The sequence below is a fragment of the Thalia democratica genome, chromosome 5, assembly GCF_965202585.1.
Source record: "Thalia democratica chromosome 5, ktThaDemo2.hap1.1, whole genome shotgun sequence".
In the NCBI taxonomy this organism is placed as follows: domain Eukaryota; kingdom Metazoa; phylum Chordata; class Thaliacea; order Salpida; family Salpidae; genus Thalia; species Thalia democratica.
In genome coordinates this window covers 27,420,239-27,437,912 of record NC_139169.1, presented here as the reverse complement: position 1 = coordinate 27,437,912, position 17,674 = coordinate 27,420,239, and the positions used below count along the sequence as shown (strand labels likewise).

The window sequence follows — 17,674 nt, the reverse complement described above, 5'->3', positions numbered from 1 at the left end:
AGAAACGCGATCAAGCAAAAAACAGAATCGTTCTTGTTGAAATTGGCGGATTGAAAAAGAATCGTTGTAAGAGAACTGAAACCAGCTCTAGTTCTTTCACCAAGCCTGTTTTTGTTGGATCAACGTCGTACAGAAGACCTGTCGAACCTGAAGAGTTTAAAACTGAAAAGAAGAAGGTCGCTCCGCTGATGGCTGATGCAAGAGAACAGTTTAGAAATAGATTTCGTAGATGATTCAGAAAGACTTGGTTTAAAAAATTCTCAACTTGAATTTAATATTTTATGTTTTATATTGTCTCATGTTTAGAATAAAATATTTATAAAATTGATGTTGTTTAAAATATGTAAATAATTAAATGTAGAAGTAAAAAAATAAGTATCAGTTAGCTTAAAGTTTTGATAATAGTTATTAGATTGCTAAAATATTAATTAACTATTTTATTAATTACATTTTTAATCATTTGAATTTTAGTCGTTAGGTTGATGTAAAAGCAAAATTAACCTGCAAAGCTATGTTTACAATGTTTATTACTTACATTGATAAAGTAAATAAAATGAAAAACCTTATACCAAACGTTTTTCTTTTAGTCTAACACAATTGTTAGGTAGATTAGAAATAGGTATAATTAAGCCTATGCCAACTGCTTTTTTGTTGTTGTTGTTTACCTAAGCTTATTCGATTGATTGATAATTTGTCATCATTTATTTTCGCAATGTTATTGTAAATAAATTTATTTACAACCAACTAGAATTACGTTAATTTTTTATTTAGTAATACAGGTATTGAACCTTAAGTTTTGTTTTAGTATGTCATAGTAAACCATAAAGCAAATATAGTTTAAACACTAACTTGGGGACGTCTGTTATATAAACTAAAGAGCACATCAAGTTATAAACCAGGTCCATTACATTATACAGCTATAACATACCCTCGTTATCGCCACATGATTTTATTTTTTTTGCAGATTATAATATTTTTTAATTTAATGTTTAAAGTATATTGTTTGAAAGCTTTATATAATGATGCACAAAAATAAGTTTTAGATTAAGTGCATTAAGTTAATTTATTTTTTATTGTTTTAATTTGATTAACTCTAAGCTTATGTTAATCAAATAAACAGTTGCAACTAATGTATCAAAAGGTTGATTTCTTTTCAGAAAAAAAACATAACTACAACATAAAATTGGTTCACCATTTGGTCATAGTTTTTTTTTAAGTATTATACGCTGCAGTAAAATATTTAAGAGCCAATTGCCATATATGTTGTATCTGTTAGTTTAATTCAGATACACCTTATCCAATACTTATTATGTACATACAATTAGTCTTATTTAAAACAAATTTAATAATTTATAATCCTAAAGATGATACCCACATACAACTAATTTGTAAGTAAAAATTACTAAGTTTTTACTGTATGAGTCTACAAGGTCATGACGTAATAATGGTAAATAGGTAAAAATAAAAAATATTACAAAATTACCTGAAAAATTGTGGACAAAAACGGTATTTCTGTAAGTGTCTTATTTAAAAGATGTCCAAACTTTATTTATACAATATAAGACGTAAATACTTACTTATGTAGATGGGAAATTTTAGCTTAGTTTCTGTCTAAACCTTCCACATACAGTGTTCCTTAGATACTACAGATCCCCAGTAAGGGGTAAACCATGAAAAAACAGTTAAGAACCGCTGGTCTAAAGTAGATTTAAGTACTAAACTAAGAATTTGTTTGCTGTTCATGAGACTTGAAAACTTGAATGAATATAACTTTTTGAGTTGCAATAGAATGATACTGATAAAGTAAACTACAACGTAAAACTGTTGTGTTACTTATAGATATACACTATTAAACATATCTGTTAATAACACTAAAAGTTCAGTCTTTACATAACTTTGAGCTATAAGTAAAATTAAATTACCTAACAACATACAATCAATAAAGCTTGTTTAAATAATAACATAAATTAGATAGAAGACTTTTATAGGTAAACTAACTGGCATGTACAAATAGTAAACTCATGAGACAAAACACAATAGAATGATATTAATAAATCAAATTACAATAAGTGAGGTGTTATATATAGAATAATAAATTGATTGTCTACTCCAAAACTTTACCATTTGGAGTACTACATCAATGTTATATACTATAAAACATAGACTTTACTGTAATTCAAATGCTTTTAATACAAAACTTACATCTGGATACTCACAAGAATATAAGAGAAAAATAACATACTAAAAGAACGTACGTAACTACTCGTACATCAAACAAAAAACTAATTAGGTGCCGACCAGCATAAGGACGTTGCCTAAAGGACGGCTTTCGTTATTTGTGCAAAAGTCCCGGGAGCAAGAGTTCCTCCGATAGGAGGAATTCGCAGCGGAAGGGACTTAAAAACAAATAACGAAAGCTGTCCGCCACCACTTTAACTCAAAACCGAACTACTTCTTAGAGCTCAGTACCACACTTTTATCTGGTTTGGCTGTCAGGCTTACTAACTGTGTTGCAAGCGTAATTAGGTTTTTAAGAAAAAATGGTTGGGTGTAAAAGTGAAAAATTTTTCGCCGGCGGAATGCCTTAAAAAATTATTTTTATTATCAATCTCAAAAATTTCCCGCCCACTTTTCACTTTAGGGAAATCCCCATTTGTGAAAAAATTGTGTGGGGGGCCTTAATGATTTAGTGCGTACCTTACGCAGATGCGTACTTCTTAGATCGCGTACCTTATAGAAATCACGTTAATACATTGTTACAAACTAAACCATACTACTTCATGTGAGTAACAAATTATTTTTTGTTCAACATTTGTTAACTACTTGCATATTAAGTAGTTCTAAGGTCCGGCTGCAGTTATAACGTCGCTTCTGATTGGCTAATTTGTTACAAATTTTATTAATTTTAAGTTTGAAGTGTTAAAACTTGTTTTTCATTTTATTTTTATGCATTTTGGTATTTTTTTAATATCATGCTGTATCATCACTTCACCTCATAATGTTATGAATGAAAACATCTACAAAGCCTTACAACTGCAGCCGACCCACTTAAAACATGGCTTAACTTACCTTATCTAATTAATAACATATTTAAATTTAAACAACCACTGTCAAAAACTATATTGTTTAACCAATAAAATAGAGTACCACTTGAATTACTACACAATGTTATAAAATATCCAAAAAGAATATTAGTGATTTTGTTTTTTAAACAGTTTTTGACAGAGGTTCTTTAAATAAAATAGTTAACATGCTTGTATACTGTATAAAAAACAAACTTTTATTAATCATCAAAAGTTTCTTTGTTTAGAGTCTTTATTGTGACACTATCTAATACAGGGTTTCCCAAACTCATTTTCTAAATCGCCCCCTTTTCTGAAAATTTAAAAATAATCGCCCCCCACGATTTTGCATGTAATTTTTCTCTTTATTACAAACTTTTGACCCGAAAACGTTGTGTTCGAAATGTAATTTAGTCAGGTACTTTTTATGCACGCACTTTTAGGCTGTGTTCAAAGTAGTTTACAGAGCTTGAGAAAATAAGTTACATTTGTTTTCTTATAAGCCTAGTAAAGTGTATTAAAATACTTAATTATTAAAAAGCCATGTCCCATGTGTAATCTGTAATCAATCCTGTTTAGAAATGAATTGTTTTGAAACTAATGAAACTTTCAAGGTAGTGGTGGACAACTTTTGTAGTCAGCAATTCATATTTAATAAAAAAATGTTTTTTAGCTTCAACTCGTTAAAAAAATGTAATTGCGGGCTGCATAATTTAAAAAAATAACATATATGAAAACTAAAAAACTCGAGCAAAATTTTAATAAAATAATTTAGTATTATTGTGATCTAGGAAATACTATTGTGAATTGAAAACCAAATTTAAAGTGTATTTAAAAAATATTAAGTATCAAAAAACTAAATTTTGTTTATTTTGCACATGTAGTATTCAAGTTACTTAGCGGGTCGAAATTTGACTGGATCTTAACCGTACGTTAGCCATCTGAAATCTTAACTTAAACCTGACGTTATAATAATCTCTCATATAACGAATTTCGGACAGTTAGAAGTAAATAATAAGTAAGTTATTTAAGCTGCACAAAATACTTAAATTATTTTATAAATAGGCATATTCTAAAATTACTATACAAGAGGTAAACAAACTATAACAGAATGAACAGCTTATTTTACACATAATAAAATAAATATTAAAACATAATTTCTGATCTAGTTTGAGGAAGTTTGACCGACTGGTTGATTATCTCACATAAAAAGTGGTTTCAACAACAGCTTCAGTTAATGCAGTAAAATTATTAATTTCAATGCTAATATATATTATAAACAAGTTAGTTGCAAAATTAAAAGCTTAATTTTAAACATTTTAAACTATATGTTTTGTAGTAGAATACTATAAGATAGTATTTGACATGGAGTAACCTTTAGGAAACTAAACCTTAATTCTAACATGTTCTTTTTTCTTAGTTTAAATTCAAAGAAAATAAAATCAAAAGTTTACAGTTAATTCTGTGATCATAAAGTAATCGATCAAAAAATTCTTTTTATTAATATAAAATTTTCGTTTGTAACTGTAACAGTCTTTTTAATGGCTTATTTAATACTGTTTAAATTTATCTTTTCTCTAGTTATTAGCCTATAATAATTTACCAGAAGAAACTAGTGAAAAACTAATAGCTAGTGGTGAACTATTAAAGTAAAAAACACATTTTAATTGCTAATATATTAAAAATTAAGACAAAACAAAAAACATTTGTATTAGTAGTTTAAAATTCCTTAATATATAGCTTTTTTAACAATAATAAATCAAGTTAGAAAATAAAACTGAGTTTAAGAATCTTTTAAATGAAAAATTTGAAGTCATTTCAAACAGAGACTTCAAATCTATACTTTTTTAAAACCAAAAAAAAATTTTGAAAAAAAAACTTTGATGGTTATCAAGATTTTTTTATTTATACAGATTAAACAAGTAATAATAAAAATGTGTCAAATAAATTTCTTTAAAACAAATGCTTTAATCACTATGCTATAAAAACTTTTAGTGTAATGTAAAACGACAAATACAAACTACAAAGTTAACCAAATCAAAATGAAATTATTAATAGATTTTAAACATAAACCATTTAATAAATACAGTAGACTTCCGCTTGAGTTCGCACTTTGAAAAAAATCAAAAAATGCAAACTCAAAAGTTATTACCTTTTTTTTAACAAAATGATAAATTCAAATATGTCATATGCAATAACGTTATGCATAAACATGAAATTAACTAAAACATAAAACAAACATTCATTAAAAAATTAGATCTATATAAGCTTATAAATAGTATGTATTTTTTGTTTTATTAATACTTAATTAGTAATAGACTTTAATTATGTTAAATTTTAGAAAATATAAATTTGAATTTTTTTGTGGGTAAAAAGTGCTAACTCAAGAGGAAGTCTACTGTAATTAATATTTATTAGGCATTATGCAAACCTGTTGTAGAATAAATAACTTAATAAAATTTTTATTATAATAAGACTACTTAAATACAATACAAACCAGGCTAAATAAGAAGTATTTTAAAAGATCAAATAAAAAAAAAAACTTTCATAAAATATTGTCTACTACTGAAGTCTATGATAATGTGAAGGATGAGGTTCATGACTGCTTGCAAGTTTTTCTAATCTGATTCTTAATCAGTAAAATAAAATTTCCTTTACAAATATCTAGATTAGATCTTTTGCTCAAGATGTTGATAACCGAACTTAAGGCTTTCTCAACAACATAGTTCGAAGGAAAAAAAAAACAACAATCTAATTTCCTCTCAAATGATTGAATACTTTTGCCTTAGTTTTTTTTGAGTTTATATAGTTCTTTGGAAAAATTCACTTTAAGTTCAAGGTCAGTTTGTAAGTCTGAGAAGGTTTCCTGTAAGTCGTTTACTTCGAAAAGATCTTCCTCGAAGGGATCCATATTTTTATCTATATGGTAGCTTTTTGGTGCAAAATCGAAATTTTTTATGTTGAATTTGTTAAAAATTCAAGATTTTTTAGGTTTTTTTTTGCCTAAACTGTCAAGTTCCAGGTTTTTCCAGGTTTTTAGGTAAATTGACAACCCTGTATAGTTTTATTTCTTAGTCTAACTTAGTGACTTTTCAAAAAACCATTGGAAATATCATGAGGTGATAAAACTATCACCTCATGATATTTCCAATAAAAATAAAAGTATACAGGGTTGCCAGTTTACCTAGAAATTTAATAATATATAACATAGATTTTTTCAAACCATTTATGATCCCAAATAACATATAAGACAGGTTATAAAATATTGAGGATTCCGATCGTCTACGATCTATGTAATTTATTTGAAAGCAGGAGTCATAAGTACTTGATTTTGTTCTCTATATTTTACATAAACAAAATATTTTTTTTTTGTTCAAGTTTTACCTCAGGGTCAAATATTAAGTAGCAAGCTAAAATTAGTAAAATGGCAATATAAAAATTAAAAATTTTATGACAGTCCAAAATTTTATAATCGCCCCCTTTTCGCCCCCTTACTAGTTTTCGCCCACCCCTTCGCCCCCTTATTAATTATCGCCCCCCGAATTGCTAAAATCGCCCCCAGGGGGGCGATATCGCCCACTTTGGGAAACCTTGATCTAATAGTTTGACTGATGAAACTACAAAAAAAACACTTGGAAATAATGCTGCACAATACATAGTATCAAGTTTGAGATATAATAAACACCTATGTTAATTCATAATGTCACAATAGAAATTCCAGACAAAGACTATTATGAAGTATTATTAATATTCCAGAAAATTAAGTCCTACATGTCTTTATAACAACCCTATGTAGTCAGGTAAAAGTCTGGTTTTGTCAGCTAGTCACAGTTTATTTATCATAACTCTGTTAAACACTAAAGGGTTATCAACAGTTGTTTTTAAATATTAATTTAATATTTTTTTTCTTTTTTTAGCTTTTGAATACACTTCATAACCACTACAAGTAACAAACCAGACTCTTATCTAATTATACTACACAATTCTAAGAACATTTAACATTTATAGATTGTTTTGAACAGTTTTTGTTCAGACAACATAGCTAACATGCTTGTGTTTTATATCTAAAACTAACTATAATCGTTTAAACCATCTTTCATAAGAATTTTCTAACAGTATATCATAAGTATTTGTTTTATATAGCATTTCATTAACTAACACTGGTTAGACGAAACTAACAAAAAACATTTGGTTTAAATTTACACATAGTATCAAGTTGAAGATGAAACAAATACTTATGATACACTGTTTTATAATGTCACAATTAAAATTCCAGACAAAGACTATTTTGAAGTATCATTAATATTCCAGATAGTTAAGTCTAATATTTCTATACAACATAGTCTTTTTTAAAAACATCATATATAGTCAGACAACAGTCTGGTTTTTGTCAGCTAGTTACAGTTTATTTATCACAAATCTGTCAACTATAATAACCACTTAATGATTATCAATCTTATAGTATATTTAAACTTTGACTTTTATTACCACTTTTAAATATAATCACTACAAGTAACTGAAACAAACCAGACTTTTATCTAAATTTATTATATAAACATATAAAAACACAAAACATACATCAGTCAGTTGATCATGCTGTCTAAATGTTGTTTGTGTTCTTATATGTTTCTATGTAATGAAATATGTCACTTATACAGAAACATTTTATACTATTGCTTCAATTGCTTAGTGGATAATAACATAACAATTGTACATTTACTTTAAAAATTAATAACAATATGAATACCAGGGATGCCAGTCTTTAATTCAAAAACTGTACTCTTGTAAAATTCAGCTTAACTTAAATATAATTAGAAACTAAGCAGCAGAAGCTTTTAATGCATTATGTACTTTACATTTACTTGATATCAATTGAGTTTGAGCACTAAATTATATTAATGATGTTCTATGTTTACAAAAACAATAATTAATTAAATAAGAAATTTTTAATATTTAAAATTGAGAAAACACCTGAGTGTTAGTGAAACATTAAGTGCTTGGCAACCCTGAAAAATAATCTTGCATAAAATTTAGCTATCAAAATTAAATAAAAAACTAACCTCACTAAGAGCTGCAATAGTCCAAGAACTGACTTGGTTCACCAAAATGGTTAGCAATATTGAGTATTGATTAGGAGTTAGAAAGATGATTGATGTAGAATTTTAATAAAGATGCCAATTTTGTTTTTGCTCAACGTAAGACTTTTTAGTGAGTTTATGGATATAAAGTAGATCAAACAAATGACACTTTTTCAACATACAGGTAAAGACTTTTTTTTTGATTGTGAACAAAAGATAATAATACACATGACCATCACAATAAAGTAGAAGTCTGTTGATTTAAGACAGTATTTTAACATAGAGGTAAAGACTTTTCTTTGAAGATGTGAACAAAAAGAAAAAAAAAACATGATTACCACAATAAAGTAGAAGTCTGTTGATTTAAGACAATTTTTCAACATACAGGTAAAGACTTTTCTGTGGAGTTGTGAACAAAAAGAAAATACATGATTATCACTATAAAGTAGAAGACTGTTGATTTAAATAACTTTGACAACATACAGGTAAAGACTTTTCTTTGAAGTTGTGAACAAAATATAATAATACACTTGACTATCATAATAAAGTAGAAGAATGTTGATTTAAATAACTTTGACAACATGCAGATTTGTTTTGTTTTCTTTTTTTATTCAAGCACAAACAGTTCAAGTTTTAGATTTTATTGATTTTTTTCATACTATGTCATTGGTTTTGAATTGTATGTGCTTGTACTTTAAGTACTTTTTATTACTTAAAGAAACATATAAAAGGTAAACTCTAAAAATACATATGTAAAGAAAGTTAAAGTAAAAATTTGAAGACCTACTACTTTCAAGAAAACTTTTCTAAAATGAATTGCAATTTTTTAGAAATTTCTGCAAACAGATTTTTTGTATAATTACGTAATAAATAAAAACTTTGTGCAAAAAATTCACTTGGTGACATTCACGAGGCCTCTCTTCTCTCGCTTTGACAGTTTTAAGCTAATTTTCAACTTTCGGCTCTAACTTTTTCAAACCTTGTTTTTTTTTCAAAAATAAGTTTTACCATCGTTTTCAGCACAAAATTCTGCTTCAAAAAACACCAAACACTTTATTAAAACGTTGTAAAATAAGCAAATTACAACTTTAAAAATTCAAAGCTTTGAAATATACAAATTTTAGTTTTGAATACATTTCAAACTTCAATGTTCTAGCATGATTTGATTTAGAAGTTGAAAAAACTTTTTGAAAGAATAAATATATTACTTCTCCTCCAGCAGTTGAGATCTCTCTATTTGTTTTCTTAAAACCAAAACATATAATATTACTTTTTTTATGATAAATAATAAATTGTGACATACTAGCAAGTTTTATATGTTATTATACTAATATTTAATTTTTATATTTATACGTATTTTAGGTTTTATTTAGACTATTAATAATTTTTTTCGAGTTTTTCTAAGTGGATAGTTTAAGTTTGTAAATAGTTATACAAAAATTTTTATTTTTATTTTAATAGATTAAACAAGTTTTGTCTCATCAACTTTTGTTTAATTACGTTCGATTTTAACAAAAATAACTAATTCCGTCACAGTTTAGAATGCAGTACAGTTACGAAATAACTCTAAGATATAAAAAATATAAAAATTACATAATGAAAAAGTTTACTTCTTGAGAGTCTAGTAAATAAATCAGTATAATAATTAAGAAATAGTAGGGCCTGCGTTAGGATCAGCTAAAGTCTTACTTTTTTTTAGATTTAGAACTTTTACTCATAGCTGTAGACCTTACAACCACTACTAGCTTCACATTTTTAATAAAATTGAAAACTGACCTCGTTCAGAAGCCCTTACAGACAAAATTCATATTGTTAAATTAAAAGGCGAAAGTTACTTCTAACTAAAAAGGTTAGATTAATTTCGATAAAATTTGAAACTCACATTATTTTATATAAAAATATATTTGATAAACTGCGCAACACCTTCCGGATCCAATTCAGTTTTGTATTCGCGTGTTTCACTTTTGGTATCTAAATAGAATAAGATTATAAAAAACACAAAATAAAAACTGTTTTTTTTTTATTTGTTTCACTTGTGTTATCCGAATGTAACCGGATTTATGAAAGCTACAGAACATCTTTATATATTGTTTTCTTTGTTTTTCTTTGTTTTATGAAATTACAACAACAATTACTTTACCAAAGTACAACAAGTATTTACGGTAATAAACGTGCAGAAAAAAGGGAGTGAGAACGTGCAAAAGGAACGTTTATCTTCCTATGACCATAGTATAATTAGCTCAATACAAATATTGAAATATTTAAACTATATATGTTCTTAGTAAACACAAGTGCTATATTTAAGCAGCTATATTGATATTATAGCTATAATTTAGTAATCCGACGAAGTTTTCGTAACTTTAAGTTTGTAACCATTTATCTAATAATAACGTCTACAACCAAACCAAGTTGTCTGATCAACAGATTTTGAAAAACTACCCTGATCTAAACAAAAGCTACTTACTAGGCACGCATACACGCATATATTATATGCAATAACAAGAGACATTCTAAGACTTATCTCCATTATTGGGGCATTGTTTATTTAGACGTTGAAAGGAAGATACCGCTGATATAGTACGTAAGTTATCCGTTGCATACCTACCCATTTCTTTGCTTTCAATAAAGAAAAATTTATCGAACAATGACCTAGATATACCTAGACGTGTATAAGTAAGATTTGGATGAAAAAAAAGGTTCAAAAGCCTTTTCAAACTATTTAAAATACTCACTTTGATATCGTTTTGAAGATACTTAGAATTTGATGTCTTTTTTTTATATGACGTTTTTAAATGTAGTAAGATACTAATTTATTCAGCTATAAATATATTTTCACCACATTTTTGGCTGATGGCATTAATGAAAGAAAATTTAGTATTGTTTTTTGAGTTATTGTAAAATAAAAAAATAAATAACATTTCTTATGTTGTGTTCGATTGTTTAAAGAAAAAAGTTTGACTTGATTTAAGAATATATTTTTTTAAACAAAAAGTAATCAGAATAAGTTTTGCTTAGATTGTTAAGGTAACCTTATCTAAAAACTTTATAATAACTATACCATTGCCTAAATTATTTTTACACTGCGTGTTTCCTAATAATTAGAACAAATACATACTCTTAAAAACTTGAAGCATTAGACATACCAAAGGTTTTTGTATTAGTACATTAATTCTTAACGTTTTATAATATTTATTTTTTAATGTTTTTCTAGTAATACTAGGAATTTGAGCAAATAGTTGCGAAGCTCTAACTTAATGATTAAAAGCAAAAGGTGAAAAAATTATTGTGATGTTTTTATGGCTATAAAATTAGTTTATATGACAACTTAATAACTTAACAGTGAAACCTCTATTTTTAAAATAATATTAATCAATGCACATAAAAAAGCTTTTAAAGCGAAATACTAAATTTACAACCTGGTTCATAAATAGACATACACTAACTATCATATTAAAATACAAAAGTTTAATAAATCTAATTAGCCTAACAAGATAATAAACTAAATTGATCAAACTAAATTGTAATGTAAGTCTTTATTTAACTTGTTATAAATTTTTCCATACAAAATAACTACAAAAAAATTAATAGTACTGTAGACTATTTTAAATGTTCACGAAAACAAATGGTTTGTTCTTATTCATACTTTATTTTTTGTTTTAAATGCAAACAAGAGAAAAACATGGTTTTAAACAGCATTTTTGTTGAGCCAGCTGATGTAGTTAGCGACACGAGTGTAGACTCCTGGGTAATATCGATCATCGCATCCGATTCCCCATGAATCAATACCGGCAAGTTCTCCGTTGCAAATAGCTGGACCACCAGAATCTCCCTAGATATTAGTTTATTTTATTTATAATCGTATTACATGAAAATAACATATAAAGAGAATAGGTTTGAGACAAAATATTAAGATAATTATTACAGAAGAAAACTTACATGGCATGAACCGGAACCACCAACATCGAGAAATCCCATGCAGATCATACCATCATGGATGTTACCTCTGTAGTACAAGTAAGTTTGACAATCGTCGTTTGAAATGACTGGAAGGTTGACCCCACGCAAGTCTTTTGAACTAACTGATCCTATAAGTTAACTTAATAATTTAAACAGTAAATTTATGAACTTTTTTTTAATTTAGATTATGTTTAAGAGGAACTATTTTTTACTCAATCATAACTTTATAATTTTTACCACTGGGTGAAGTAGTTCCCCATCCGTAGACGGTGCAGACGGTACCGACGGCTGGTGATGATGATGGAAGTCTGACAGTTTCAACGTATTGGTTCAAGGTGACGGTTCTCTGAAATTGAAATTAATAAATAGCTATGTGTCCTACTAAAATTTATTAAAATTTAGTAATAAAAGTAAAAACAAACGTCGAGTTCGATAAGCATGATGTCGTTGTCCTGACTGCTTGAGCTGTATGATTCGTGTGGGTTATTTAATGGTTAAATCGATGTTTTTTTTATGAACCATAATTATTTACCAGTTGACAAACAAGTTTTAATTTTGACAAGTACTTAGTACAAATTTATTGATAACTTAAATGCTACGTTAGTAAACCATAGCAGTAAGTTTTTTAGAACAATTTTCTATTTTTCAAACAAAAATCAGTTAAAGTTTTACTTAGTTTGCTATAATTTTTATTAGTAGTTTAGTGTACATAAACTAAAACAGACTTTTAACATTGTAAGTTATTTAAATGTTTTACTGCTAGCTTAAAACATGATAATAAAAGACTTTGGTTAAATAAAATTACAATGCTAACATACCAGAAGCAACAGCAACGAGCAAAGCAACGATGAATAGTTTCATTTTGGCTTCTGATTCAAGTAATGAATTGATCAAATGACAAATTTGTTTTTAACTGCTCTTCCTTTTTATGTTTTGTTGAGAAAACAGCAACCTGCTATTATTTGTTTATTGACGTTTCCTAGCCATTTTGAAGTGGAAAACGTGGTTTTTTAAGACAACAGCTCGTACAAGTTTTTATTGTTACAAACCATTCGTTGTACAACGTGTAACGTTTTTCAATATAAATGTCTTGAAGTCTGTATATATTTTATAGAAACTAAGCACTTTAAATTGATAGCTTAACTTTAGTGTAAGTAGAACGTTAATTCAAAATGTTTTTCTTCTGATAGAATTCAGAAAAGACGTGAAACATTCAAATAACCGTTTATAACTAAAACAAGTGTGACTGAATTAGAAATAAAAGTTTTTAGCGTTGTTGTTTTTGTACTTGTCGTACACGTAAGTAACAACGAAAATAAAAATGTTCGTTTTAACTTTTACTTTTTTTGTTGCAGTTGTATTAATTGTAGTATAATTACATTGGTACACAAGCTTGTTGTAAAATTTCTGAAAACAAATTAAGTGAGTTTTTTAATGTAAGTGAATTCTTTACCTTTTTTTAAACCTTTCAATACAAAAACCTCACAATTTTTATTCAGTTGTAAAAATAAACATAGTAATTTTTGCAAACCAAAACAAACTATTTCCGCAAACAATTTTTTTGATAAAGTTCTTTGTAGTGATGTTTGAAGAAAAACTGTGAGTAAATATTTTTCTAGGATTCAAAACATGATGATAGGAAAATACTTTTATTAGTCTAGTTTTGTTTTCAAAATTTATTTAGAAGTAATCTCTGTTTGTTCTTAAGTTTGTAAGATTTACCACTAGTTTTTAGGAATGTCAAGTTTATACAAATTTTTACCTGCTGATATTAGAAGCAAACAAAAAACAAAAACATTTATAATTACAATTAAAACGTTTTTTTTCTTCTTAACTTTTATAAGAACCTTTTTAATACAAATTAGATTATCAAGAAGCTATCAAACTACTATTTTTAAAAAGTAGTTTTCAAAACATATGACAACTATTCAAAAAGGTAAATTAAATAAGGTTTATAAATGAATCTTGAATGATTGTTTAGTCTACTTTATGACTTAAACCATTTAAACAAAATTAAAAAACATTCTAAAAGAAATCATCCACGTGATAAATATGATTAAAAAACATTAAATTAATACTTGTAAAGTCGAGTTTAAAACACATACAAATTGTCTTCTACCGCTTTAAACCACCAAAAACCTTAAAATAAAAATCTTAAAATTTAAATTTAAAAGCATCGTGTATTCTATAACAGTTGTATAAAATAACTATAAATCTCAAATATGCGCATTGCACTTTTGTAGAAACGGTTTTTATTTTTTAAGAAACTCTCAACAAAATTTTAGACATTTATATCAAATGTAAAAGATACTTAAGATGTATTAAGGTTTTTGACTGTTTATGAACTTTAAACACTTGTTTCAAATTTTGTAATACAATTAATAAGTTTAATTTGTAAATGTACTTCGTATGTAAAATTCAAGTTCAAACTATATATTTTTTCCTTTATTCAAGAGACAATTGTAATATTATCTAGCAAGTCAACAATACATGTTTTTCTAGCGCAAACAATTCACTAGCAACAGTCTTGAGAAATTACTGTATGTTACACAAGTTACTAAAAACACAAATATTTTCGTAATATGATAAATAGGTAGCAATTGTGCGAGCAATTTTTGTAATTTTGCGTTAAAGTGTCACTAATGTTTGTTTAATTACAAAATTGTTGACAACTAAATTTCAAAGATACTGAAATGCTGTTACTAACACTTTACGATAATAACTTTAAACAAGCTGTACATTCTAAACATAAGTAATTTTTAACTGGTAGTACAAAATGAAAGTTTTCTTGTTTTTAATTAACTAACATTTAAACTAAGCAATACAGTCAAAAAATATAAACACTGTAGTTTTTAAAATATTTTACTAAGTTTACTGTATTTACTTTTCATAAGCATTGTTAAGTAAACAATAAATAGTCGTAAAAATATTTCAACTTTTAATTAGTTTAACTTGTTTTAAATTCTTTGTAATTTCAAATACTATGTTTAAGTTGGTAGTTTCTCTGACAAAGTTTTAAGAGTTAAAAATATTTTACAGCTTAAACAAAAGCTTATAATATATTTTATGTTGTTTTTAGCTGAAAATAATTTTAGTAGTATTAGAATTTGTTATTAAAAAAACACATTAAAGGTTAGATTTTTTTAAATAATAACATAACAAAGTTGAAACTACAACAAATATTTTTCAATTATAAATTGAATTATTATCAATAGCTATATTTATGGAATATAATCTTAACTAGGAGTTTTTCTAAAACTTTATAGTTTAAAGTTTCGAAATGTACTTAAATATCGACAATCGCTTTGACAACTTGAAAAAAAATACAGTGTTAAAGCTACAAGTGTAGACTATATACCTAAATCTTTTTATTGTTTACTGTAATTACTATTATTGAAATTTATGCGATTAATAAAAACATAACCTTAAACTACTATCTACTAAAGGTTTACTAAATAGCGAATATTTAAAACCATCAGCAAGCTGTTTTTTTATCATTTTCTTAATTACTTTTCTTTCAACATATCAAACATAGTTTTGTTTGATTCTACAGTTTAAAACAGTTCTGTAAGATGAAATTTTAATAACTGTCTAACACGGACTAAACTTATTAAAATTATTTGAAACATTTTTAACGAGCAACACCTTTGAAACTATTTATAATCAAAAAACAATGTGTTGAACTTTTAACAAAGTAAAAATTTTTCTGACGTCACAGTTTCTTTTATTAGTTTTTTCTAACCTTATGAACTAGGGTTTAGTAATTTTATAAAATATGTGTGTTCATTATAAAACCAAATTAAAAAAATTAAGTGTAAACTTTTAAAGTATAATAAAGCAATAAATATTCAAGTTGGGTAAATGCTAGAAACTAATTGAGCATAAATAAGAAAGTTTTATTGATTCTCAATTTATAAGGGAAAGAAAAATAAATTAAAATGTAGAAACTAAGTTTGATAATAATGGCATTTTTGGCAGTACAAAAATTACGTTTTATTGTGAAAAAACTCACTTTAATGTAAATAATAACAAATAAACCTTTATCAAGAACTAATATTTATTGGATACAAAGCTTAAAACGTATTTATAAAAAGCATTACTTTATTTGGATAGTACAAGTTATTTTTAAGTTAAAAAATACGTCGCAGGCCGGAGACTTCTGTTTGTAGATCTAGAAGATTTTCAATCGATTGAATTCACAAAATCTGCTTAGTATTACATGTGTTAGTTCGGTAGTTTGTTCATTTAAAAAACACTACAATATACAATCTTAAACTAGCGACAGTCTCAAATAAGTAAGTTTCTAGCCAGTAGTTATATAAGAAAAAAAAAGCATCTCAATTTTTCGGAAAAAAATATAATTCTATGTCTATAGATTAATCTCCATTAATAATATTTGTTTCAAATATTTTCACTGGATAACATAGTTATTTAAAAAATATTTTTTTATTTGAATATTTTTTAGGAATGTCATCAATAAAAACAGCCTAATTTTTTTAAACAAATGACATGAGTAGTAATCTTAAGTCTAGGACCTGTTATTGGTGATTTGTTTTATTCTTTAAAACTTCAAAAGACAACATGGTTTTATTACTGTTTGTTCTGTTTCGATTTACTATGACGTGATAATTGTAGTTTTCAATCTACTGTGATGTGATAGTTGTAGTGTTTGCGATCAACTGTGATGTTTTAGTTGCAGTGTTGCGATCTACTGTGATGTGACAGTTGTAATGTTACTATCAACTATAATGGCGTAGTTGTATTGTTGCAGTCTACTGTGATGTGAAAGTTGTATTTGTGTGATCTACTGCGATGTGACAATTGTATTTTTGTGATATATTGTAATGAGTTTTCTGTAGTGTTTTGATTTACTATGATGTTGTTGTTGTATAGTTGCAATCTACTGTGATGTTCTAGCGGTAGTGTTTAAAGGATTAACAGCTAGTTTTGTTCCGGAGATAATTAAACAACTTAAAAAGATTTCAAACTTTAGCATAATCTAAATATATTTGTACTCTTTTAACTTATAGGATTAAACTAAGCTTCAAACGTTGAAGAGTTACCACATCACAGAAAATTACAAAACTACAACTATCACATCAAAGTAGATTACAACAATAAAATATCACTTCATAGTAGAGTTCAACAATACAACTATCAATTAATAGTAGATTACAAACACTACAATTATCACATCGCAGTAGATTACAACAATAAAGTGTCACATCACAGTAGATTAAAAAAATACAATTACCACATCACAGTAGTTAGAAGCTACAACTATCACATCAGAGTAGTAAGAAGCTAAAACTATCACATTACAGTAGTGATAAATTTACAACTATCACATCACAGTACTAAGATTCTACAACTAACACATCACATTACTTAGATTCTACAACTAACACATCACAGTAGTTAGGAGCTACAGCTATCACACCACAGTATTGAGAAGTTTACAACTATCGCATCACAATAATTAGGAGTTACAACTATCATAGTACAGTAGTTAGGAGCTACAGCTATCACATTACAGTATATTATAACTAGTGATGTACCGGACTCACTATCCGGGTC

At 26.7% G+C, this 17,674-nt stretch overlaps 1 protein-coding gene across 1 annotated transcript; it reads right to left on the bottom strand.

Annotated features, from left to right (window-relative positions):
* Positions 1 to 11,825: 11,825 nt before the first annotated feature.
* LOC145836374 (trypsin I-P1-like) lies at positions 11,826 to 12,958 on the bottom strand. Its single transcript, XM_082944183.1, has 5 exons — positions 12,903 to 12,958; positions 12,520 to 12,562; positions 12,315 to 12,443; positions 12,077 to 12,205; positions 11,826 to 11,969 (listed from the first exon to the last, which is right to left on the bottom strand). Exons 1-5 carry the CDS (start codon positions 12,956 to 12,958, stop codon positions 11,826 to 11,828), a joined length of 501 nt encoding a protein of 166 aa, XP_082800309.1.
* Positions 12,959 to 17,674: the final 4,716 nt, after the last annotated feature.

Excerpts from the sequence above, each read along its gene's own strand:
- LOC145836374 (XM_082944183.1), bottom strand. The coding sequence starts at position 12,958 with ATGAAACTATTCATCGTTGCTTTGCTCGTTGCTGTTGCTTCTGGTATG. Across the intron at positions 12,563-12,902 it reads GCTTCTGGTATGTTAGCATT|CTCAAGCAGTCAGGACAACG; the intron begins GTAATTTTATTT and ends CGAATCATACAG. Across the intron at positions 12,444-12,519 it reads TCATGCTTATCGAACTCGAC|AGAACCGTCACCTTGAACCA; the intron begins GTTTGTTTTTAC and ends TTTCAATTTCAG.